A 26142-nucleotide genomic window follows, 5' to 3' on the forward strand; every position below is an offset into this window, starting at 1 on the left:
ATCCGAGAGGAGCCCCAACTGCTGAGCGCGGACGTGCCCGCCCGTCCACTGTTTCTACTGACATCAAGAACTTTAAAGACATTTTATTGGATTATATACAACCTGTTTCATTCTGAGCTACAAACATTGTATCAGTAGCCACACCTATTCTTAGTAAAATTGACACAGCACTTTAACTTTTTCACACAGAAAGATATTGTAAATTATACACTTTTTAAAAGTATTTTAATAACATTGCGGCATAGGATTTTCACTAAATGTTAAATCTCATGTTGACTTCTTAGTTTCAACACATTTTATTGCAGGCCACTTTTATTGCAGGAGGTCTGTCTTATTTTATGATAGAATTGTTCCTTTATTGTCATGTCTTAGTGCAACGGAGACCAGGAGGTGAAGAGGGGGGCGGGCGGATATGCAACATATATTTGCAAATCTTTTAAACCCTGTTTCTGTTAATAGGAACATGTCAGTGTTTGAATGAAAGACTTACATTCTTCTACAATTATTTTATTCCACACAAAGCGAGTGTCATGATGCAAGAGAACATAACATACGTACAAAAATTACTCAAAAATTAAATTACAGCCTTACAAATTGTGTCATACATTTCCAAGATTCTCTTACAGTTTCCTTTGATGACTACTACACAGTAACAAAACTTTAAAAGCTTCAAGGAACAATTATTCAAGTGGACACAGTAACTGTCAGATCAAATAACAGGTTCACATGGTTTTACAGACAATGTGGATGTACGGCACAATAAGCCAAATTGAAGAAATAAAACAATAGATCCTAGCCTGCGATTTAAAACTGAATGTAATCACAGTTTTATCCACTGCAGACACACAATTGGCGTGCAAATGGTTGACTAATATATCCTCCATACAAAAACATATGTTGCATGTTAACACCAGCATATCCAATACTGAATGCATGTTTTCATACAATAAACTGACATGTATGGAAGATCCACCTGAAATCAACATCTAGAAAACTTATTTAAGGACTGCTTATTTTGGTAAATTTTAAGTACAATTCACTCAAATGTTGTGACAGTATCAACAAAGAAAATTTTATGTGCTTCACAAAATAAGCAGTCCACAGAAATGCAGAACTACAACAGTAAGATGGTTTTCAGGACAAAACACTGTATAAAAAAGCTGCCAGATTGTATTCTGGAAAGGATTTTATCTCAGATCTACACATATTTACATTAACTAGTTATCAGTAATAGTACAACAGAGACAAGTTAGGCAATGCAAGTGCTGAGACTACAGTTCACACATAAATAATACAGTTAAGACGATGCTAATTTGACTGAAATTTTTTTCAGTTTTTTGGACTTGCACTGCCTTTAACAAACAGTCATTCCTTAATAAAGTGGACAGCTTGTAAGCCAAGTATCAAAATATCTTTTAAATGTTAACAACTTTGATTTTCCATAGAATTTTAAATACTTTTACAAAGAACGGCAAAAAAAAATATTTTCATGCACTTGAAGAGACAAGGTGGTATTTCTAAAGATTTTGATTCTAATGTTAACATTTAAAAGTAAAAACTAAACAGCGGCTGAGCTCAATGGAAATAAAAACCTTAAAGCCAAGAGCTGAACCTCTGGAATTGTGCCAGGAAATGATACTGATTCGTGATCAGATTTCTTAACAGTAATGCTTAAATAAGTCTTTTTAACACTGGAACCTCAGTCGAAACCGTATGCATTCATGTTGTGCTTAGTCAAATCAGTAAATGTGGATCGGTGTCTGCCAACATATTGCACTAGGCTACCTGTTTTCAATTTTCTGTGTGGATATTAATCCCCATCTCATTAAGTGAAGTCAGCAACACTTTCAAGACTAGTAGTGTTATCAGTTTGGAGCTCCAGCAGGCACATCAGTTCTGCATACTCTGGGACTGCAAACTAATATCACTTAAGGTGCTGAGCAAGCGGCAGATTACACGACAAAATCTGAACCACGAGGATGATAAATGCAGCTGGAACAGTGTATAATGGTAAAGACATCACAATGACACTTAAATAATCTAAGTGAACAGACAGCCTGTGATAGCACAACAGTTTCACATGTGACAAAACATTATTTGTGTGTGGCGAGCTGCCCATCACACTTTTCTCCAAAGTTTATAAACATGAGTCCATCACTTGAGACCAAATAAATTAATAGTGTAAAGTCATCACACTACGAACACTCTAACACTTCAAATGATAATTACAGACTGTGAATGTATGGAAATGTACAATGAGACAGATGCAAAAAAATAAGTCTGCAATAAAACACAGCAGGTGATTGAAAGTTCACCAGCCAAGCTACGGCCACACAGAGGTTCCCGGGTTGGAGGCGAGGCGAGGTGCATTCACTCAGTCAGTGCCTAGAATGCAGGCACATCACGAGGACAGCTTCTCTAGCCGGACACATAACCGCGCTGTTTCATCGTCCAGGGGTGACCGCGACGTCTTGTCACCTGCCGAGGTGGTGCTATTACTCGCGGCTGCCTCCAACGCGCAAGATCCTTCCCAGCGCGCCTTGCCCGATGCATGAGACTGATGAAAAGAGACAATTCACAGTTACATATCTCTCTCAGAATGATTTCATGACAAGAACACACTTACTAGACTTGCAACATACTTCTGACTGATCTGCAATATGTTTATACTTCAGAAGTCAAAGTTTTTTAGATTAATGTGTACAGCCACTCAAACTGTGAAAGCAGCACTCGGCAAACTATTGCCTTGGGCGCAAGAGTTGCTGCTTGCATATAATTTGTTTAAGAAAACAAATAGTGAGGTTAAAGTGTTCTTTTTTTCCTTGTACACTAATTAAAATGGAAGTATTATCACTAAAACTTTTTGGCCCATGTCATACACAATTCCTCTTTTTGACTAACTTATATAATCATTGTCACCTTTGTTACCCATCCGCTGTATTAATCTGCAGCAGTAAATGTGACAGCAAGTCTTCATGGAAAGGTTGCCCTTTATTCTATTACACTACTCCTGGAACTGGAATGTGCTAGGTGCTTACAGTGGTAAGGTCCCGCTTCCAGACAGAGTCACAGCGGCCGTCGCAAAGTGGGCAGGGTCGCTCCAGGGAGTAGCCACCGCACTCTCGGCAGTCCAGCGACACATGCTCCTCTTGCCAGCTTACACCACATCTGTGTTCAGTAAAAGTGAGTGTGTTAAACAAGTATGTTGGTTTGAACCACAATATATATATATGGATTTATCAAAGATAACTAAAAATCAAAGATTTTATACACTAAACGCCAACTTATGTAAGTCTACAGCATTCATTATCCTAAAAACTGGTTAAAGTGATGTGGATCAAACAATATGAGAAAGAAATTGCATTTGTATACTTACGTGAAGCAAGAATTGAGCTGCAGACGAAGTTCTTCAATTGACAACACTGGTTCAGAAGCTGCTGCACCAAAGTAACTCTGGAGCTCCTCAAGAGAACTGCCAATGCTTGCACTGCGGTGCAAGAGACTGCTGGAAGCAAATCACAAACAGTCAGTAATGGCTAAGAAAAATGGGAGCTTTATTACCTACATGTATATTCTGCAACAAGCTAATATTACAGTACACCCAGTATACAAATGAAGCTGCTTTTACTGAGTTATATTTAACTCCACCAGGAAGAATGATTTTATGTTCACAAGGCATGCTTAGCATCAGTGACACCTTACAGATAAACATGAGATAGGAAATATCAGAACGTGGCAAGAAACGTAACCTTTCATTTATGGCCATGAAAAATACATGTGAAGTGCCTCAACATGCTCATAAAATGTAATGGAACTCACTGCCAGTGGTTTTCACCTTAAATCTAAAGGAAGCTTATCCTATTTCGGTGTAAGTTTTACAGAATTAATTCTGTAAGTCAAGTTTTCTCCAGAATTACTTTAAGTTCTGTCACTGTACTTGCCAAAGTGCAATATTTACACACCCACAGTCCCATTCGAGCACTGTCGGTGTGCAAATTTTACGGGTGCTATTCTGTATTAAAAAAAAAAAAAAAAAAAAAAAAAAAAAAAAAAAAAAAAAACGTGTTCCTGTTTAGAATATGAAAGTAAAGTTGACGAAGATGCGAGCAGAATTTGTTGTTCGAATTCTAGTGCAGTGATGCTATATTTTGACCGTAAGAGATACTGCAATACCACTGGGGTATGCCAGGTGTGTGTGTGTGTGTGTGTGTGTGTGTGTTTTAATACAACAGCCAGTTCCCCCACCCTAACAGTTTGGACGCTGATGGGAAAGGAATGAAGAATGTCGCCGGCATTGCGTGCAAAACACAATGAAACTGCAAGTTTACATCTACAAAAGTGTACTGCAATATGAATCTAAATCGCATTTTCAACGCTCTTAACGAGACCGACGTTCGAAAGGCGCCTACGAAGTACTCGCAAAACCTTAAGAAGAGAAAAGTGATGGAAGCAGAAAGAAGTCTGAAGAAGTTCACAACCGATAATTCCTGCAAAGACGAATAAACAAAGCAATTTTTAAAAAAAAATTAAATGAAAAATCTGACACGCGAAAGAACGCTAAACAAGCTGTATTTCCTCCTTCAAGGCAACTATGTTCTTACAAATTTTTGAACACTTCCAGCAGGAAAGAAACTTCACAGTATACGACATTATTATGCTGTGTGTTTTGTTACACAGTCCTGTTGCGCGTTACACACATCGTTTCACTTACCACTTTTTATCTTCTCCCCTACAAATGGTGAAGGCAATGCCGCCAGCGCTGCGTGCATTCGTTACCTTATAGGAGGAAGAGGGGGTATGAGCGAGACGGGGAGTGGGGCGGATACCTGATGCACAAGCGCGGAGCATACATGCTCTCCTCCTCCTCCTCCCCCCCCCCCAACTATTGTAGAAACAATACGGAAACATTAACAAGTGTTTTAGAAAACGTTTGCTCCCTCCCCCATTCTTCCTACACAGACACACACACTTATACTCACCCACACCACCCCGAAATTCTCTCCGTGCGACTAAGTGGAATTGGTATAATTGCCTATCATTCCCGTCGACCAAAGTAAAAAAACAAGCAGGAACGTAACGTGTAACTAAATTTCTTGCTCCTCTAGTCGCCAGATGCAGAATCCACCTCTCTCTCTCTCTCTCTCTCTCTCTCTCTCTCTCTCTCTCTCTCTCTCTCTCACACACACACACACACACACACACTTGAGACGCTACCGTATTATTTAATAGTCTAATGATTACACGTGCTGCATTAATAACGAAACGTGCAACATAATGACACATACCTGTGGTACTGGTCGTGGCCGTGCATTTCTGCGGGATGAAGGCTGGCGAGCGACATCTCTGATGCTTGATTCTGTAAAGGAAGAAAGAACACTTCATTATAATTTATTCTCTACTCTTTCGCAGCGTAAGTAACGAAAGATGTTGCTACAATTTGCAAAGATAAAGCTTGGCGTTATGATCGAACATGAGTTCTCACGGAGAATGTGATTCACTTCTAATCCATGCGCCAAGTCCGCTTTGCGGGATCTGATTGCTTACTTTATTTCCTCGTAAAATCACTTTTTCATCGGTGCTATTCCTATCGTAGATACAATTCAATTCACTATGGCACAGAAGTCACGTTGTTTTGTTTACCTACTGAAGGTGGGGCACGTGTCGCGAGAGCAGCTGTCTGCCTGTATATCCTGCCGAGATAGCTGGTGCACCAACAATGAGGCCTCTGCAACGCGCGCGCCGAGCTCCAGCCGCCGAGTCCCCCACCGCCACCCCTCCCGCTGACCGGCCGACCAATGGGCGGCGAGTGGAAAGTTACCAGCTCCGCGCGCTCCAGCAGGTCATTCAACCTGCGCCGGCGCCCCAGACAGTCTGGCGGGTAGGGGTAGTGTGGATAGGGGTAGGGGGTGAACGGAAAAATACTGGCAGCCCGCCCAGAGGGGCGGAAAACGGGGGTGTAGATGCGAGGGCGGGGCACGTAAGCCGAAATTGTAAATATTTACACTGGCGTACGCACGACCTTGTCTACACACTGAATTTCGTTGGTCTCATTACTTTTTCTCATCAAAGTCCACTCTGCGTGTACGTTATGCGATTTTATGTCACTAATTTGTGTCTTATTTATTGCTTATGAGGTACGTTTCTTATGGTTCACGAAATGGAGAAGGCGAAGCGTACTGCACGCAACAGCAATAAATGTGCTGACTTAGTCGTAAGATGGGAAGTATAAAAATGAAGAACCTTTTCTCCCAAAGGATTGCTTGTTCGCATTTATGCGCCTCACATCGTGGTTGGAATTCTTGAAAGCCAGTCGCAAATCGCTCAGTATACGTCCAGTGACTTTTTTAATGTTACAAAACTTTACTGTTGACGAGAGCACTAGGAGATATTACTTTCTCCGTCCCTGAGTTCGTAGTAAGAGATGCTTGTTCCATTCCTCATAAACATTGTCTCACAAGTTTGCAGTATTACTTCGTTTCTTCACGTCGTTTCTTGCAGGATAAAACCCAAATTCACTCATTTGTATTCACAAGGCAATTTTCAGACTTCTGTAAGTTTATTCCGTATAGGTAACTTAATACAGCACGAATCGTCGTGCAACCAGTTAAACCATCTCCAATGAATTATTTGTGTGACTATCATATTTCCTGTTAAAAAGGTCGTAATTATTGCGGCTCCAGGATTATAAATGAAAGTCGGATGTCAAAGGACACGCGGGATGTCGGCAATAATGGCATGGGACGTACAAGAAAAAGTGGTCGGGTATCGACTACTGGGAATGACGCTTTTGTAGTCTTCACGGGCTAAGATGCGATGCGATCCGCTCTCCCCCCCCCCCCCCCCCCCCCCCCGCCGCCGTAACGGCCGCCACGCGCTCCAGCCTTTATCGACCGCGTCGCGGGTGTCGGCTGTGGCGCCGCCGTAAACATTCCCTCCTCTCCTCTTCGTCCCTTCCCCTCAGACTAGGAATGCAGCCCGCAACGGCGGCCACGGGGCGTGAGACAGGCGGGAAAAAAGTTCAGAAAACCCAGACGAGCAAAACTCCCTCGCGCCGCCGCCACGCTGGAATGCGGCCGCTTACAGAAATAGTGGTTCCGGAAGCGTTGGCTGGCGGCGCTGCATTCCACAATGCGGGCACATATCGATGTAGAACATATGCCTATCGGCCGAGCGACATTCGCGCGGGCGCTCAATGACTTGCATGTAGGTCGAGCGATGCAAAATATAAAACCTTTTACTCTGCACCTCAACCATGACAAATTCTTTTATTAACCGTGAGGTCTGAAGTATACGATATGCGAGGAACCGCTACTCTGTAACTAACAACATTGTTTTCATCCTTGCAGCTCGACTAGCAACTATCTTTGAAATGAGACATTGAATTCCTTGCTGACCGTTGAAAGTACAAGCGAAATAATGAAGCCTACTCACATAGTTGAGAGTAATGAAAGGTACGATCTATTAATTTTAATCTTACCGCAAACTGCTTCACGAATTGTATTCTATCACTTTTCAGCTTATTACATACAGGGTGTTTCAAAAATGACCGGTATATTTGAAACGGCAATAAAAACTAAACGAGCAGCGATAGAAATACACCGTTTGTTGCAATATGCTTGGGACAACAGTACATTTTCAGGCAGACAAACTTTCGAAATTACAGTAGTTACAATTTTCAACAACAGATGGCGCTGCGGTCTGGGAAACTCTATAGTACGATATTTTCCACATATCCACCATGCGTAGCAATAATATGGCGTAGTCTCTGAATGAAATTACCCGAAACCTTTGACAACGTGTCTGGCGGAATGGCTTCACATGCAGATGAGATGTACTGCTTCAGCTGTTCAATTGTTTCTGGATTCTGGCGGTACACCTGGTCTTTCAAGTGTCCCCACAGAAAGAAGTCACAGGGGTTCATGTCTGGCGAATAGGGAGGCCAATCCACGCCGCCTCCTGTATGTTTCGGATAGCCCAAAGCAATCACACGATCATCGAAATATTCATTCAGGAAATTAAAGACGTCGGCCGTGCGATGTGGCCGGGCACCATCTTGCATAAACCACGAGGTGTTCGCAGTGTCGCCTAAGGCAGTTTGTACCGCCACAAATTCACGAAGAATGTCCAGATAGCGTGATGCAGTGATCGTTTCGGATCTGAAAAATGGGCCAATGATTCCTTTGGAAGAAATGGCGGCCCAGACCAGTACTTTTTGAGGATGCAGGGACGATGGGACTGCAACATGGGGCTTTTCGGTTCCCCATATGCGCCAGTTCTGTTTATTGACGAAGCCGTCCAGGTAAAAATAAGCTTCGTCAGTAAACCAAATGCTGCCCACATGCATATCGCCGTCATCAATCCTGTGCACTATATCGTTAGCGAATGTCTCTCGTGCAGCAATGGTAGCGGCGCTGAGGGGTTGCCGCGTTTGAATTTTGTATGGATAGAGGTGTAAACTCTGGCGCATGAGACGATACGTGGACGTTGGCGTCATTTGGACCGCAGCTGCAACACGGCGAACGGAAACCCGAGGCCGCTGTTGGATCACCTGCTGCACTAGCTGCGCGTTGCCCTCTGTGGTTGCCGTACGCGGTCGCCCTACCTTTCCAGCACGTTCATCCGTCACGTTCCCAGTCCGTTGAAATTTTTCAAACAGATCCTTTATTGTATCGCTTTTCGGTCCTTTGGTTACATTAAACCTCCGTTGAAAACTTCGTCTTGTTGCAACAACACTGTGTTCTAGGCGGTGGAATTCCAACACCAGAAAAATCCTCTGTTCTAAGGAATAAACCATGTTGTCTACAGCACACTTGCACGTTGTGAACAGCACACGCTTACAGCAGAAAGACGACGTACAGAATGGCGCACCCACAGACTGCGTTGTCTTCTATATCTTTCACATCACTTGCAGCGCCATCTGTTGTTGAAAATTGTAACTACTGTAATTTCGAAAGTTTGTCCGCCTGAAAATGTACTGTTGTCCCAAGCATATTGCAACAAACGGTGTATTTCTATCGCTGCTCGTTTAGTTTTTATTGCCGTTTCAAATATACCGGTCATTTTTGAAACACCCTGTAGCTGACGCCATAGATAGTGTAGATACTTAGAGATCGTGTTATCCTTTTGCTGATGAATTTAAATTTTGTTTTGTTGTGCAGTTACAGAAAGATATATAACTCTGTTTCTAAGTCGAGTTAATGTTAAAAGAAAATCCATTGAAATAGGTCCTGTAGCTACATTTTGAGAATGCTATCGTATTCCTATTATTCTTCTTTCTTTAGATTTCGTGGTATTTTTCGTTAGCGCACAAATGTCTGGAAATAAAACTTGATGCAGCTGTGGAGATTATTATATACCTACGCAGGTTTTAATTTGTTCGCACGAAATATACTGTAATCATTTACGTCCTTCCGGTGGGGGGAGAGGGGAGCGTGCACTTAGAAGGTAGGCGTGTATTATTATTATTATTATTATTATTATTATTATTATTATTATTATTATTATTACAAAATCGTAACTACCTCTTAAATTGTTTGGGATACCGAGGTTTCACCCGACACGTTTAACTGCATGAATACGCCCGCTCAGCTGTGATTTTGAGACAGTACCTGGAGAAGGTTCTTGCATCGTTATTGAACGCTGAGCAGAATGCCTTTACGTAAGACGGGGGCACACAGCGGGCGTCGCATACCTCCGACGTTCACTTCCGGTTATTGTGTTCTAAAACCACTTTCCCTAGCGTTCCGAAGCTGGCACTTCCATTTTATTACACGGCGCGGGCACGGCACCGTAAGCCGGTTGTAATGTTCATACTTCAGGTTCAAGTCGGCGAATGGCTTTTCCTCTTTTTCGCGCGAGCACAGTCAGACTGATCAGTTAAGATAACGTCGGAAAAGGCGAAACGATTGTTTAAGTTACCTGGAACGTTGGAAGATAAAGGGTTTAAGAAACTGATCCCGCTGATCTATGTCGATATAGTTTAAAGAATGGCAGAAGTTGTAAATTCTCATTTTTAAAACACTGGCAAAGGAATTCGTCTCACACGGCAATTGAAAGTTTGGATCTGCGGTTTGGCTGTAGAATAAAGCGCCGACGATTTCTCTGTCTACAATGTCCGACTTCCCCGAGATGAATATTTCTTTTTTCTTCTTGGACCGTGAGCTTTATTAAGGCTTGTGGTATGTTTGTGTTGCTTATGGGCTAACTCTACAATCGTTTCAGGGCGCGACCGGTCATTAATGAAAATGTATGTAATACTATGCGCTTACGTAAAATGTGTAATGTAATAAAATCTCGTTCAACGGTAGTTTCCTCTTTTGCTACAAATGACTACGTGTTTGTTTCTTTATAGTTGCGTCTTCATTAATGGAAGGCCTTCAAATAATGTCCAACTGACGTATTGTCCCCACCTGTAAAGCAAGTCACTGTTACTGAGGAGAATCAGCGATAAGTTAGACGATTCGACCAGCGCTCCCGGAAAGCGCCGGTAACGACAACGCGAAACGGTGGCGTCGACGACGAGGCCGTAGACGGGACAGCGGCGCGGCACACACGAGGCTGCAGCTGGACTTCCCACAGACACCGTCTGCAGTCTGGAGCACCAAGGCCACCGGGGCAGACAAGGCCGGGCCAGGACAATGGGGCTGCCACAATGAGCTCCGCCCCCCTCCCCCCATGGGGGGAAGGTGGTAACCCTGCTCCTGCCCAGGACTAGCACTCCGCACCAGTTGGGCTGCAAACGCCCAAAAGGGGAGCATAATATTTACTCGCAGAAAGGACTCGGGTAACGGCCAATCTTACGGGAGAACGCCAAAAAAATTGTCAGGAATACGAACCTGCTCCTTATGCATCACTTACTGAATCATGAAGCAACTATCATTACAGTCAACTCTATACTTCGGTATGTTGAGGACAATGTGGGAATCCTGCTTTGTTGTCCCGGGCGTCTCCTCCCCCCCCTCACCCCACCTTGAAGTATCATATGTGTAACTGCATCAGATGGTAACTACGTGCCGGCCGCGGTGGTCTCGCGGTTCTAGGCGCGCAGTCCGGAACCGTGCGACTGCTACGGTCGCAGGTTCGAATCCTGCCTCGGGCATGGATGTGTGTGATGTCCTTAGGTTAGTTAGGTTTAAGTAGTTCTAAGTTCTAGGGGACTGATGACCACAGCAGTTGAGTCCATAGTGCTCAGAGCCATTTGAACCATTTTAGCCATTTGGTAACTACGTACACTTATTTGCGATGTACTGATTAAGGTATTAGATCAGTATCTCCACGTAACGTACTGATTCCGAGCAGGGCAGAAGTACCAGCCACGCTTAACGCCTGCAACCGACGGACGTATGTTCACCACACTTACGCCCTAGCACTACAACACAGCTAGGAAGGTTCGAATGTTAACGCTGCATTTGATGCACCGCCTAACGAGAAGTGTTTCTCACGTCCTCTACTTCCCTGCACGCGAACATTTTTTGCAATGCCAGAATTCGAACTGGCTCTCTCAATAGTCGTATTCAGCTTCGATTAACGAAACTGGCATCAGATGCGTGTTAACTGAGCTGGGAAAAGAAAGACGAACAATTTAAGATTTCCAATTTCTGCTTCCACTTGTGACGCAGCATCCATATCAACGAAAAAATACAAGCGTCTGGAAATGAGAATGTTGGATCACCGTATCATTTCTCAGCGGAAATGCGTATAATTGGTCAAACATGCTTTCACGAGTCAGTAGCAAAATGAACTAATGGATAAGAAGGGCCCGCATCTCGTGGTCGTGCGGTAGCGTTCTCGCTTCCCACGCCCGGGTTCCCGGGTTCGAATCCCGGCGGGGTCAGGGATTTTCTCTGCCTCGTGATGGCTGGGTGTTGTGTGCTGTCCTTAGGTTAGTTAGGTTTAAGTAGTTCTAAGTTCTAGGGGACTTATGACCACAGCAGTTGAGTCCCATAGTGCTCAGAGCCATTTGAACCATTTTTGATAAGAAGGGGGCATCAAAGCACACTTTCCACTTTCAGTCACTAACCGTGGGTTTTATTGCGAAACACGATATATTTCGAGTTCCGAAGAAACGGCTTCGGCACCTACAGATGAAGGTTATAGACTCGAAATGCAACGTGCTTTGCAATAAGATACACAAAATGTGACAGAACTTTTCCTTTTGTGCAGGGCGGCCAGAAACAGCCTGAGAAGCTCGTAAGGCTGCCAGAGAGTCTAGGAGCCAAAACTAAAAGAGGAGCCCCTCCCTATGAAAGTTATATTTTGATCAAACAAGCAAGACACCGGCAAGAATTACTTTGCTCGTACGAAAGCGAAGAAATGCCACTCCGAAATGAGGAACAAATGGAGCGCTAATCGAGAGTAGAACTACCTGACATTAACGATGCTTATCGTAATACGTACTAAACACAGTTAAATTAAAAAGGAAGAAGAAAAAATAACGGTACTGCATATCGTGTTTAGAGAGGAAATAAAATTATAATGCTCGATGTGTCAAGTTGGATGTTAAGTATCCCCAGGCCTAAGGGCTTATCAATTCCAGCTGGGCATTTATCAGTCAGGTAGCAAGCTATTCAAATCAAACTTCGGGTTGATTACTGCTTTACGCTGCATGAGACCTTCATCTAATAGGAACTATTTTGATTTACGATATCTTTATGTACACTGCAAACAGGTCTCTACTGCCGCTCTACGGTGGGAGCACTGGCTGGCGGACTTAACGAGGCCTCACAGCCCCTACTCCCCTTTCCCGCCTGTAACCGGAGTCGCAGAGAATGCAGGTGCAAAGCCGGCCGACCCGTCACAAGATAGGCGGCCTTCGCCGGAGCCGTAACACAAGAGCTACGCCCCCCCCCCCCCCCGTCGCGGCTTCCCCCCCCCCCCTATACCAGCCACTCTCCTCTCCCACCCCCGCCGGCGGCGGCTTCATTTCAAAACCGCCTGCTGCCAGCCCAGCAGACACTTTGCGTAACAGCTGGCGCCCGTCCTAAAAATAGATGCGGCGGCAAGTCACGCCGCCTCTCGTCACTAACCCCCACTGTTATCCTACAGTGAAGCACGGAAATCCAGTAATACCCTAAAACATCGGTACTCAGCCGGGAACCCTAGACGTGGTTACACAGCTGTGCAGCTTCCGCGATAGGAGTCGCCTTCGAGAAGAAGATTTCTTCGGCGAGTCTAGTAGAAAGCTTTATACTCATCCCCAGTCAACTATGGCATACTGGAAGAAACAACAACAAGTTTGACACTAAAGAAAAGTGGTGCAAGAGAAAGAATGCGGCAACAATAAAACGTCAAGGTGTTCAAGATCCATCTGGCAGTTTACCAGGATTTGAACTGAGGTGAGAGAAGTGAGTGGATAAGACTGAAGAGAATAAGAACTGGTCACGCCATGTGCATTGTTAACCCTTTCGTGGGCAAAATTATTGAGCAGTTTCTTTTTTTTTTGTAATGAATGGAGAGCAGTTAGTAGTTAACAGATAGGTATATTTATCATACAGAATATCAAATTTGCTACAACTGTGAAAGTGAGGTCACACAACAAGGTGGGAAGTATTCTTCCCACTGCCCTTCCTTGGAGTTAAATGACAAAAACAACTTTTTCAATATATGTCATATTTATTTGATAAATTTACTTCTCTTGTTACAATGATTGTTCACAATTACTTGCCATGAAATTTTCTGAAACATGGGTCTATGCAAAGTGGTATTTGACAATATGTACAAACACAGCGAGTGCTCTTTTCCGCAGCTTTGGTACTACAATGACGGCACGTCCAGTCGGTTTCTCCTAAAAGGGGTTGATCCTCCCCTACAGCCACATGACGAAAATCTTCAAGTACTTTACCCATTTTTGCCAGAAAGACAGGTTTTTGTCCACGCCTTTTTTGGGATGAGGAGCCAGCGATCAGTTGTCTTCAGATACGTATGTGAGCGGATCATGCTGTACACTTTCTCTTTTACTTATTTTCCACAGGATAAAACTGTTCACTGCAGCAACGTCCACCAGGAAATAAAATATTCTGTGCCACCATTTTACAGAACGTCTGCCAATAGCATACCTTTCTCGTAATTGATCAAACTTATCGACACCACCAATTATTTTGTTGTATTCTGCCACAACTTCAGGACAAGAAATCTCTGTACTAGTACTTTTCCTTTTCACTGTGGCTGTTTCTCATGTGTCATGAATTGAGGACAGGAAAGTGACTGGACGGTTATCCATCCATTTTACTGCAGAAATGGCTCCTTTTGTTTCACACTGAAATTCTCCTCATTCCAATTTTACGTTTTCCTTCATATATTTGGGTAAATCAAAAGTATTTACCTTATACCATAGCTTTGGGGGGGGGGGGGGAGGCGAATCACAAAAGGCTCCTCTACAGAGCAACACTCAGCTATACAATGCCTCTGTGCGAAGGTACAGCAAAAACGGCGGGAACTTGCGATTGGAAGTAGCACCTTATACTGTTCACTAGGTGGTAGCATCATACAGAGGTGGGAACTGTGAATCCCACGGGACTAGGAGCGAGTTCATTGTAGTGGGAAGCATGTTTCCCACGGCTCACGAAAGGGTTAAGGGACACAATGGGGATCCGAACCGCTAACAAATGTTCTAAGCCTGAAATCATGCTATAGCACGAAAATAAAGTAACAGTTACATTTCGTAACTGTCAACCCCGATACAGAAGTCCACAACTACGGGATGTATGTGGTTACGGAGGAATAGCGATGTGGCGGATGCTTCTAAGACGATGCTGGAAGTAGGCCGCCACTGTGTGTGTGTGTGTGTGTGTGTGTGTCGCGGTCAGTGCGACACGTGCCGCCTGCTGGAATGCGGTCGTCAGCGCGGATACTCTAAGAGTGCGTCATTCTGGCGAAAGCACGCACCCGACGTGTGTGCGGCATGGAATATGCGCGTGTGCGCGGGCCACTGTGCATAAGGTATGTGGCAAGATGAAGGGAGTGGGGCGCGGGGGCGCCTTGCAGCAGTGAGGGTTGCAGAAGGAACTCCCTCAAGTATCGCAGACTGAACATGCTAGTAATTTACTGCTACAAGCTATAATCCATCAGATCTTAAACATAGTAAGGAAATACACGACCGAAAACATCCGATCGAAGGCAGGAATGAAGGCGGGAACGGAGTTTCAACAGGCGACGGGACCCCTAGTGACATCTACCGGCAAACGATGGAAGTAACAGAACAAATAGGGGAGCAGCGTTGTGCATTGGGCCTTTTCTCGATATAAATGATTCCGTTAAAAACTGGTTAAGTTCGTACAGACGAATTGGAATGTGGCTTTTCGCGTTGAATTGAAGAAGGACCAGTTTACAGTTTTCGTAACAATGAGGCACGAAAATCGTGCAAAGGTGAACGTATCTTAATACACTGCAACAATGTAGGGTTTCTTGGCAGTCGTCTATAAAATATCATTGCTATGATAATGATGCTAAGTACCGGTAGCGAGGTTTGCAACCATGTCAGAAAAAAATGTGCACTAATTTCACAAATCTCTTTATTAATATACTCATGCAAAAGGAATGCATAACGGATCTTACTTATTATTGAATAAAGGGCTAATTACCACTATATACGTAGCCAGATACGGGTTTCGCATGTAGGATATTGCACTCGAAACTGCTAACTCACAACTACGAAAGATTTCTCGCCATCTCATCTCTCCTTGCGTATGCCTTGCAGTAACTTACAGTAAAAATGATTCGTTTTGTTTATGACGTTTTGGACCTCATCACTTACTTGACCGTCTGGCCATTGGATGTGTATCTACTTGAGACAGTCTACCACGACATGTGACATACGATTAATCATCGCTTCCCTTGCGATATTCTCTCCAAGTGCAACCATAATTGTAACAAGGAGCCACAATGTAGGTAATCACAGAAAAGGCAACACGCCCATAAAACTGTGATACATTTGTTTGTAAACTCCCACAGAAACATCTGAAGTATTCAGCCAACCTCATTTACTCGCAAAAATTACCGAACATATACATCAGGCAAACAGGTAGCATTTGCATACAATAGTTGAGAAGGCAGGCACATTTGCAAGTTAAGCTTTTGGCGACCTCGGAACGTTAGCAATTTAGCCACTCAGCAGCGGGTATATTCTTCCCCGCCCTCCTTCCTAACACTTCCCGATTAACTCCCACAGGATGCTGTTTGTTCTCACGGCTTCCACAGCCATCGTTTCCCGCCTGTACCCCGTTGTGCCATACTGAAAACCACAGTCGTTCTCACACGTCAATCGTATCTATAGAGTGTCTACCGGAACACTATATACCACGAAAATAAACACTGGCTACCGAGACGAAAATAAACAAGGAAAGGCTTACGATGCGACTCAAACCACCGTGACTATGTAACGATTTGTTTACAAACAAATCGATCGCGTCAGCTACGGTCTGTTTCCGGATGTTACGAAAAGCTTGTGAGGTCACCCTCCCCCCCCCCCCCCCCCCTCCTAGACCCTCTTCCGTACCACTTCCGTCTTGGAAGAGAGTTTTCACTTCTGCGGCAGCGCGACCGACTTTCTCGACAGCAACTCTTTCCCTTCTCCCCTCCACCCATACTTTCCAGCGGTATATCGTGAAACTGCCGTTCACTTTGATCTACTGGTTTCCTATTTCTACCCTTTCCCTCACAGCGAGAACATTTTTTATGCCCAAACAACGACCATGAAATGACAACTATACAATGGTAGAGGGAAACAACCTGATAGTCACGGCAGATTAGGGCAGGGAGGCGTCCGCAGCTCGTGGTCTTGCGGTAGCGTTCTCGCTTCCTGCGCACGAGGTCCAGGGTTCGATTCCCGGCGGGGTCAAGGAATTTTCTCGGCCTCCAGATGACTGGGTGTTGTGTGTCTTTGATTATCATTGACTAGCGAGTCGCCCAAGTGGCGTCCGCTAAAAACGACTTGCAATTTCGACGGTCGAGCACCCCCCGCGCGGCCAACATTACATTTCAGGGCAGGGACGCGTCGAATGGACCAAAATACTCTAAACAAACAAAGTAGGGGATCTACGGCCGTGAAACAGCAACCAATGATTAACGTGCGCAGCGGAGGGTGTGCGTATTTAAAATTACTCGCCCCAGATACGAGTAATACCTGTTATGCTAAAGAATACCGTTACTAAGTAGGCTGGCTGAAGATAAGGGGTTCTGCTGAACAGTCAAAGCTAGGCACACTTCAATTTACTACCCGTGGCTGGCTACGTTAGCGTCAAGTTGCTGTGACGTTTATTGCGTAAATCAACTACGCCAAAATGTACCGTAACGCCATTAAAATACTTGCCAACCTTCGAAAACCAGAAATCAGGAGGTTCAGTTTTAAAAATCAATCCGCGGCTAATTTTCAATACAATCCCGAAACAATTGATCTCTCCCTATGACGTCACAAAGCTATATAACAGCTATAAAATGCAAATGAAAACACTAGAACGACCCAAAAGGTTAATTCCTACCTCTTACCTGTAGCGCACCTCTGGTAGTCGGTACTATACTGGGATGCTTTGTGGTTTAAATAAAACAGTACGACTGCAGTAAAACAGTGTTCGCCATATGTTTTGTGACAAAGGCATGTAAATTGTAAACACTGGCTCGATGACTAGCACAAAACCAAACAGTACAGGTATACGTTCTACAGAATGATCTTCCCTTCGTGGGAGATCGCCGTCATCTAGAATCTTTTGAAAGAAATTTCCGCCATTTGACTGTTAATTGTTCATTTATTTTACACAGTCATTTTTCGGCTTTACAGGCATTTCAAGTGCACCTTGATGTGTTAAAATATGTCATTGTAGAAAAAAAAACATTTCTGGTCTTGTAGACCAGTTGTCGCATTACAAGGTAAGTATACATATCGAAGATACATAATATGGCTGACACTGTGCACAGTGAAAAAACCATTAACACACAGTATGGCATATGTAACAGCTAATATATTCCTGTGACCTTCATTTGTCACTTCTGTTCGTCGAGTTTATCAATAGAAGTCCGAATGCAGGTCACCGGAATATATTAGCTGTTAAATACGCCACACGGTGCGTTAATGGTTTCTGGTTGTGCACAGTGTCTGCCATATTATGTATCTTCGATATGTAATCGTATTGTTTAATAAATACGACGGTGACATGCCACAACAGACAGGTCAGACATATTTCAACATGCGCTTGAGAATGGCTATGAAGCCGAAATAATGATTGTGTAAAATAAATCACCAATTAACAGTCAAATGGCGGAAATTTCTTACAGAAAAAAATTCTACAAAATGTTCGGGAAAGGAGAAAAATAACAATCGACATACAGGTCGCGCGCAACTTCCTAATTTCAATAAACTTCGATATGTATATCGATTAAAAACTAATAACAAGCAAAAAGCTTCCGACCATTGGAAAAAAAAAAGAATTGACATGGTGAGCTTTCAAAACCACTTTTTTAGGTTTGACGACAATTAGCTAAAATTGAGGAGAAATTATGGAATAATCTGGAGGCGGGAGAAAAAGTGGAAAATTGGGAGCCTTCCGCCCAAATTGGGAGAGTTGGAAGATACGAATCATTAAACTGTTAAAACAATTAACTGTACTGCAGATAGTTGACATGTGGTACTGTAAGATGCACTGTTACTAATGTAGCCTTTAGATTGGAAATGAAAATAGAAGTTCAGTTTTATTCTCTTTTTCAAAAAATCGTTTTTTACAACAACCATTCGAAATTCCTGTCTGTACATCGGTCGTTTGCGGACCCATGTTTACTGGAATGGTTCAAATGGCCCTGAGCACTATGGGACTTAACATCTGAGGTCATCAGCCCCCTAGAACTTAGAACTACTTAAACCTAACTAACCTAAGGACATCACACACATCCATGCCCGAGGCAGGATTCGACCTGCGACCGTAGAGGTCGCGCGGCTCCAGACTGAAACGCCTAGAACCGCTCGGCCACAACGGCTAGATAACTGGAATGTTTTGTTTGTATTATAGTATACTTTCTCCTGCGTCAGATTTCGCTACCAATACGCCTTGTATACTTTGCACGCCACTGTGCTGTGCGCACCAGGGGGTACTTCGTACTAATATTCGCGAAGAAAGATGTAGGATATCGAAAGTAACGCTCTGCCATAGGCTTTAAGGCAGTCTTCAGAGGAAGTACGAGAATGTAGGGCGATCTGAGAGGGTAATAAGAGGTCGAATGACGACGAGAAAGCTGGGGCAGTGGCATGCGGAGGAGTGGTAGACCTTAGCCTAGCGATCTGCACGGCCCCCGGTTACGTAAGTACGACCAGCTCCGCCGCTGCAGCCACCAGCTGGCTCTGCAAGGCTGTCCGCCCCCGCTTTTCGCAAGTTTCGCCTCCGCACGCCGCAGCGTTGCCCAAGAGCGCAGAAACCCACTTTCACCGCTGCAGAAAGAAAGCGCGGCGCCACAACAAACACGGAGGGGGCTGGCCACGCTTGCCGACCCACATAGGGGCGTCTACGTCCGCGTCTGCGGTGAGAGTACCATCCACTTGCATCTTACTTCCCGTCACCTGTCACTAGGTGCCAAAGATAGTCACGACAGACACTTCGCCGCTTTAGAGCGTCGTTCTGGGCAGGGAGACGTCAGAAACAGATACAGAGTAAAGTGTCCCTCAAGCTTGCATACTGGGACCTTTTCAACTCACTACATACAAAACCCAGTATAGTGCAGCACACGCTTCACCCTAACGACGACAGTAAAGCATCGTGGTACGGATTACATTAGACATCAATAGTGATGGAGTTCCATCCCGATTCGAGACCACTCTGTCACCACCCGCAGCTCACGAGATTGGCTGGTTCAAATGGCTCTGAGCACTATGGGACTTAACATCTGTGGTCATCAGTCCCCTAGAACTTAGAACTACTTAAACCTAACTAACCTAAGGACAGCACACACATCCATGCCCGAGGCAGGATTCGAACCTGCGACCGTAGCAGTCGCGCGGTTCCGGACTGCGCGCCTAGAACCGCGAGACCACCGCGGCCGGCACACGAGATTGGTCTGAGCTGGGCGCAAGCCGTGGTAATATCGGTCGATGGCGTCGTAAATATGCTCAGCAGCACTGAGGTCAATGTAACTGGTGGGGCTGCTTAAGCACCGTCATGTCTGTGACGTGCGTTTCAAACTACTCGCACAGAATTTGGGAGCGATGGTGTGACGCATGGCGTTGTAGAAGCAGCCTGATAGGACAGTAGGCTACTGCTTCCTTTGACCGAGAGAGGCGATGGCGAAGCTATCTGGGACCCCATTTCTTCTCATGAGAAGAGCCCCCAACGAGAATACCACCATGTGAACGATGCCTTATGGACAAGAAGGATACACGTGGTTTTCGACAATCCTAACCTTTTAGTGGGCAGTGGTGATATTCCTGAGTCTGTGATGATTACTGAGCCCTGTAAAGTGCGGTGTGCCGACGTACACACGCGAGCCAGGTACTTCTGTACTTATCTAGGACATCGCTATGATGGTATGGTCAGCACTGAATTGGCGATTGTTTTACTTGACCGTGCCTTGTCTACCTCTTGTTGCAGTAACAGACGTTAACCCCGGTCATCACCATGTTGTTTTCCAAGCCAGTTGACTTTGATGGCGACGGTTAGTCCCGAATCGACGTAACCACGGTACGACAATGTGTAAAAGGGGTAATTACGAGGGGTACTCAAAGCTTCTGATGCCACCTCGAAAAAATAACGTTACGTAATACTTTTTTGCTTGTTTTCAATTACATGTCTGTAGTAATGGCATTCACTGAAGTCCCGGAGCCACAGTACTGTAGCACTCTGCTACAGGAACCAAAAGAAAATTGCCCACTCCAATGTTTAAATGTAAAAGGAGAAACCGGTTTCAGCATTTAATTTCCGTCTTTGTAGCTTGTTCGAATATTCACTAACTTAGTACTGGAATCTGAATCGTATCTTATGAAGATCTGCTTCGTGATCGGAGTTAAGTAGTGGGAGTGACGTCTTTCGTCATGTTTTAACTTTCCTTGGGCTGTAAAGAACTAACACAGCTGCATAACGACGCTTTTCAAAATATATATAAATGAGCTAGTAGATAGTGTCTGAAGTCCCATGCGGCTTTTCGCGGATGATGCTGTAGTATACAGAGAAGTTGCAGCATTAGAAAATTGCAGCGTAATGCAGGAAGATCTGCAGTGGATAGGCACTTGGTGCAGGGAGTGGCAACTGTCCCTTAACATAGACAAATGTAATGTATTGCGAATACATAGAAAGAAGGATCCTTTATTATATGATAGCGGAAAAAACACTGGTAGCAGTTACTTCTGTAAAATATCTGAGAGTATGCGTGCGGAACGATTTGAAGTGGAATGATCATATAAAATTAATTATTGGTAAGGCGGGTGCCAGGTTGAGATTCATTGGGAGAGTTCTTAGAAAATGTAGTCCATCAACAAAGGAGGTGGCTTACAAATCACTCGTTCGACCTGTACTTGAGTATTGTTCATCAGTGTGGGATCCGTGCCAGGTCGGGTTGACAGAGGAGATAGAGAAGATCCAAAGAAGAGCGGCGCGTTTCGTCACAGGGTTATTTGGTAAGCGTGATAGCGTTACGGAGGTGTTTAACAAACTCAAGTGGCAGACTCTGCAAGAGAGGCGCCCTGCATCGCGGTGTAGCTTGCTGTCCATGTTTCGAGAGGGTGCGTTTCTGGATGAGGTATCGAATAGACTGCTTCCCCCTACTTATACCTTCCGAGGAGACCATGAATGTAAAATTGGAGAGGTTCGAGCGCGCACAGAGGCTTTCCGGCAGTCGTTCTTCCCGCGAACCATACGCGACTGGAACAGGAAAGGGAGGTAATGATAGTGGCACGTAAAGTGCCCTCCGCCTCACACCGTTGGGTGGCTTGCGGAGTGTAAATGTAAATGTAGAAGATCTCACCAGTATTGGCTATCCTACCAAGAAACAACTTGTAATCCACGCAAAAGAGGAGGCAGCTTAACTAGACACATTGCTTGGCTTCACAACCGTTGCGAAGTTGTTCTGTGCCACTGACCCATCCAATGGCGCCAGACGTGCGAATTGCAGGAAAACTTACGCAGAGACTTGCATATTTACGTAGCAAAGAGTCAGATTTCTTCTGTGTAATCATAGGAGACTTCGGGAATAAACATAAGGGAGGAAAGGGGGTTCCACAGCGGTCTGAGGACTGTAGGCCTTCAAGACCGTAATTGGGAAACACGAGACAGCATTTTATTTTTGCGTAGGGCTGCGGAAATTTTACAACGAGAGTCGTTTAGGAACGTGAGCTGCGCCTTGTGATCACGCTGGCGGCTTCGCTTGGGCATAGTTCTCGCCGCCAGTGTGCTTGACAGAGGAGGGCGTACAACACGGGGCGACTTTACGTGTCGCAAGCAGTGACTAGTTACGAGTCACGTGTTAGGCCGGGAGGGAGGCGTTACGCAGCCGGCGCTATCTTTAGGCGCTAATCGGTTCAGGGACCAAACGCTTAACCTTCTGCAGCGCTAGACCGCTCGCGGGCAAAGGCGACGAGCCGCCGTGGGAACTTCCGCTGCGCGAAAGCCACCCCGCCTGTGCTGACACAGGCCACGAGGGGCAGCAGAACACGGTCAGTGAACCTGTGCACCAAGCGGACCCATCTACCTCTACACAAGTGTGATTTAAAACAGGTTGCGACTGATGTTTAAAAGTCTGAAGCTGCTATGTCGTCGTGGCATGAATTGTCTGTAGGCAGCCACCATAGTGGCGGTAGCAAATCGCTTAAAGGTCTCTGTTTCCAACAACAATCACATAAAAAGTCTAATTCACGTGTGGTATTAATTTCCATAGCGTTCCTACGCACGATAAAAAATCTTTATTAATTTTAATTACGGCCGAAGTTAGGTAACTTTTTTTCCAAACAGATGAAGCTCAAACTTTTCAACTCTTCCCGAAAAGTCACTGAAATACGATTTTTTTCCCCCTCGTTGATTAGTAACAGACCTCGCTCAGCAACGGATCTTTTCAAAGTTTCGAATCCAACTGCATTTTCTATGTACAACTTTTTTTACGTCTCTATCCCCTATAACAATCACGTAATAACTCTGAAACTGAAGATGTTATAGATCTCCGTAATGTCCAAGAAGGTTAAAAACATCTGTTCTTCGTTTTAATACGGGTAAGAATTTTTTCACCTTGAAGTAGACAAAACAGGTGAAAACTGACCTAAGTTACGCCCGGAGAGCCAATTCTAGGCACATTCAAAGTATGTTTAGACCATATGTGTGTAATATTTCGGCTGCTCCCAACCAGCAGCTTCGATTTAGCAATCTTGATTGTTTACTATTGACCCAACAATGAAATCTAGTGAAATACTGTTCACAGACTGAAATTTGTTTTAAAATTGTGAAATTTCTGAGTAATTAGTCGACAGTTGATTCTGTGACATATTTATAAAAGTTGTCACCTCATACATTCACTAGGGAAGCACTGTTTTACATTCCCATACAGTCATCCCGTAGCTTGGGTAAGTGTTGTCATACAACTGATTCCTACCACAGCATAACGAATGATGGTACACTAGCATATGTAACATGGAACAAGCTAGTTATCTAATGAGATTATGTGTAGAAAGTTCCTCGAATGGTACAATAATATTTGCATATGACACAAGAAAAAGTAAATATAGCTGTGGAACAATTAAATCGTGCAGGTAAACGTCAAAAATTAATCAGTGGTCCACTGACTAATTAGACACTCCTGTGACATAGCTAAACCCAAAACAAATAAAGGTTTACAGCCCAAAATCGATCTTTTTTAAAATACTGCAACAGCATATAAATAAGCATGTGATTTACTAACACGCGAACATCATTTTAGTAATGAGTGACAAATCAAAAGTTTAACTCCCCAGGATATACTACCGTGTACTAGCTTTTTAAGCGGATTGTAGTTTAGCTTCTCGACAGTTACAGAAAACGCAAACATTTTAAATGAGTTCCTTAAAGAAGCAACAATAATCAAGAAAATGAGTTTTACTTCACAAATGCAATAACTGCCTCTTTTGGCAGTAGATGTCAAAATGACAATAACACTTTCGATCGATATACTGAACGGAACAAAAATTCTGTTAAGTCCCATAGTAAAAAAAAAAAAAAAAAAAAAAAAAAAAAAAAAAAAATGAATGATTCAGTCACCAAATCGTCCCCCTGTTCTGTAGGCAGTACTATAAGATTAACATATTTTAAACTACATTTCAGCAATTTGCAAAGAAATTAATGGATGAATTGTCTGTGATTTTACAAATTATATGCAAATTTCTTTCCAGATGCAACTACCCTCTTGCGCACACGCAGGTGATACTTAGCAGTAGCAAGTTTCCTCAGTAATATTCGCAACACGACTGTTTGTTTTAAATTTATCCCGTAACGCATAACTAACCAAGGTTATAAACAAAAAAGAAAATCAAAACAAAACAGCTTCACGTTATCAAAGTACTCCCACCCACCCAGCAGTATAGTGATTTTATAAGCATTGTTACTATAATTTCAACACAAATGCAAGGTTTTCTATGTAGTTGTGTACATGTTCCCTGTCGATAGCATATGTAATTCTTCGGTGTGCAATTGCCGCTGTAACCTGTTTCAACTACAGTGACATTTCCAAAAACTTAAGAATACAAAGAATTAAGCATGGAAGCGAAAAGTTACGCTCTAAGGCAATACTTGAAAATAGTTATTCCCAACAAATTTCGAGTTTTTTCGCCGCTTGCCCTGTACGGTGACAAACGTGACTCCAGCACATACAAACGCTATGAACACTGGTTTCTCTTAAGGTTTTAAGATCTATGAGCTTTTTTCAGTTATAGCTCTACGAACTCATCTGTCATTGTTAGCGAAAAAAAACGTAAATTCCGCTAACGTAGCCTATGTCCATATGAGTGAGCGTTAAAATGAAATTGTGTCACATACAGCTCATCAGCAATAAAATGTTGAAAACATAATGATCTCAGTGCACAGAGGAGCTGCTGATATTTAACTACGAGAAACTCATTTTATAAGGTCGGAACCGATAGGGTGTAAATACAAAATTTAGGCAAGTATGCAATTGTCTGATATAACTTCTTTCGCAAGTCTGACTTCTGAAACTTTGACAGCAGGGTAGTCACCCAACGCTTTAAAAGAGCGGGTTGACGAAAGCGGGTCGAACCGCTAGTTGTCTTGTAGCGTCTGCATCTCGCCAAGGAAAGCGGGTGAAGCAAGCAGACTGGTTCTCTCTCCTCCTATCGCTTGAGAAAGCGTTTCGTTTCCAAGTTACGGGAAGATATCTATCAGCAGACTGCTCGCGAAATCTGCTTCATACGAAAGCGATTCCCATTAACATCCTGTCACTTCAGCACACGATTGTCAGCTACAGAATGCTGTGTTGCAATCAAACTGCTACAACATCAGCTGTTCCACTGTGCACTCACACAATCCGAATCATTTCGCAGGAGAAGGCATAAAGCAATGAGTACTCACATCAAACTGTTGGCGTGGCGACGCAGTGTAGTCAAAACAGAGCGATTGCTTGTAGCACTGTAACGGTCTATTGGTAACAACACCAACTTCCTAGCGTCGTTACGCCGATAAAACTAGCGGGAAATCAGGGCAGAGGTGGATTTTATAACTTCAGCGCGGCGCACGAGCGCGGCCGACGAGCAGCGGGCGCCGCCGAAAGCAACCGAACGGGACGTGCGCAGTCGAGATGCGCAGTGGGTTTACAGAGTCAGGCGTGCGCTGCGTGTACGACGGAGTGGCTTCACGGCGTGGCGGGGATGCACGATGAATTGGGTTAACTACGGGTCGTCGCCTCCTGAAAGTCACTGCCACTGGGTCTGGCCGGCGAGCTCCGTTAAGCCCAACTGCGCAGCACGGCGAGCGGACGCAATTCAAGTCCCACTGCAAGAATGCTCACAAACATCACCGCGAGCGGCCGAAACTTTATTAGCGAAGGGTCTGTACGATCTATTCAGATGGATTAAAATCCATAGGTACATGAAGTGATTGCATAGGCTCCGTCGTAGGTGAAGTAGGTGGCAGCCTTCCCATCATTGGTAGGATACTTTGAAAATGCAACCAGCCTACAACGGAGATTTCTTGCAAAACACTCATG

The 26142-nt window shown here is 44.1% G+C and overlaps 1 protein-coding gene across 4 annotated transcripts; it reads right to left on the minus strand.

Annotated features, from left to right (window-relative positions):
* Positions 1–491: 491 nt before the first annotated feature.
* Positions 492–25631, minus strand: LOC126235896 (protein pinocchio). Of its 4 annotated transcripts, none has more exons than XM_049944835.1 (5): positions 25509–25631; positions 5286–5356; positions 3377–3502; positions 3039–3168; positions 492–2557 (listed from the first exon to the last, which is right to left on the minus strand). In XM_049944835.1, exons 2-5 carry the CDS (start codon positions 5339–5341, stop codon positions 2402–2404), a joined length of 468 nt encoding a protein of 155 aa, XP_049800792.1. In that variant the 5' UTR covers positions 5342–5356; positions 25509–25631; the 3' UTR covers positions 492–2401. The 4 variants fall into 4 exon arrangements, with proteins under 4 accessions (XP_049800792.1, XP_049800790.1, XP_049800793.1 ...); XM_049944833.1 differs by having other exon boundaries at positions 3377–3505; XM_049944836.1 differs by lacking the exon at positions 25509–25631 and adding an exon at positions 5641–5715.
* Between the last annotated feature and the right edge of the window lie 511 nt (positions 25632–26142).

This window comes from Schistocerca nitens, chromosome 2 (genome assembly GCF_023898315.1).
Source record: "Schistocerca nitens isolate TAMUIC-IGC-003100 chromosome 2, iqSchNite1.1, whole genome shotgun sequence".
NCBI classification, from domain to species: domain Eukaryota; kingdom Metazoa; phylum Arthropoda; class Insecta; order Orthoptera; family Acrididae; genus Schistocerca; species Schistocerca nitens.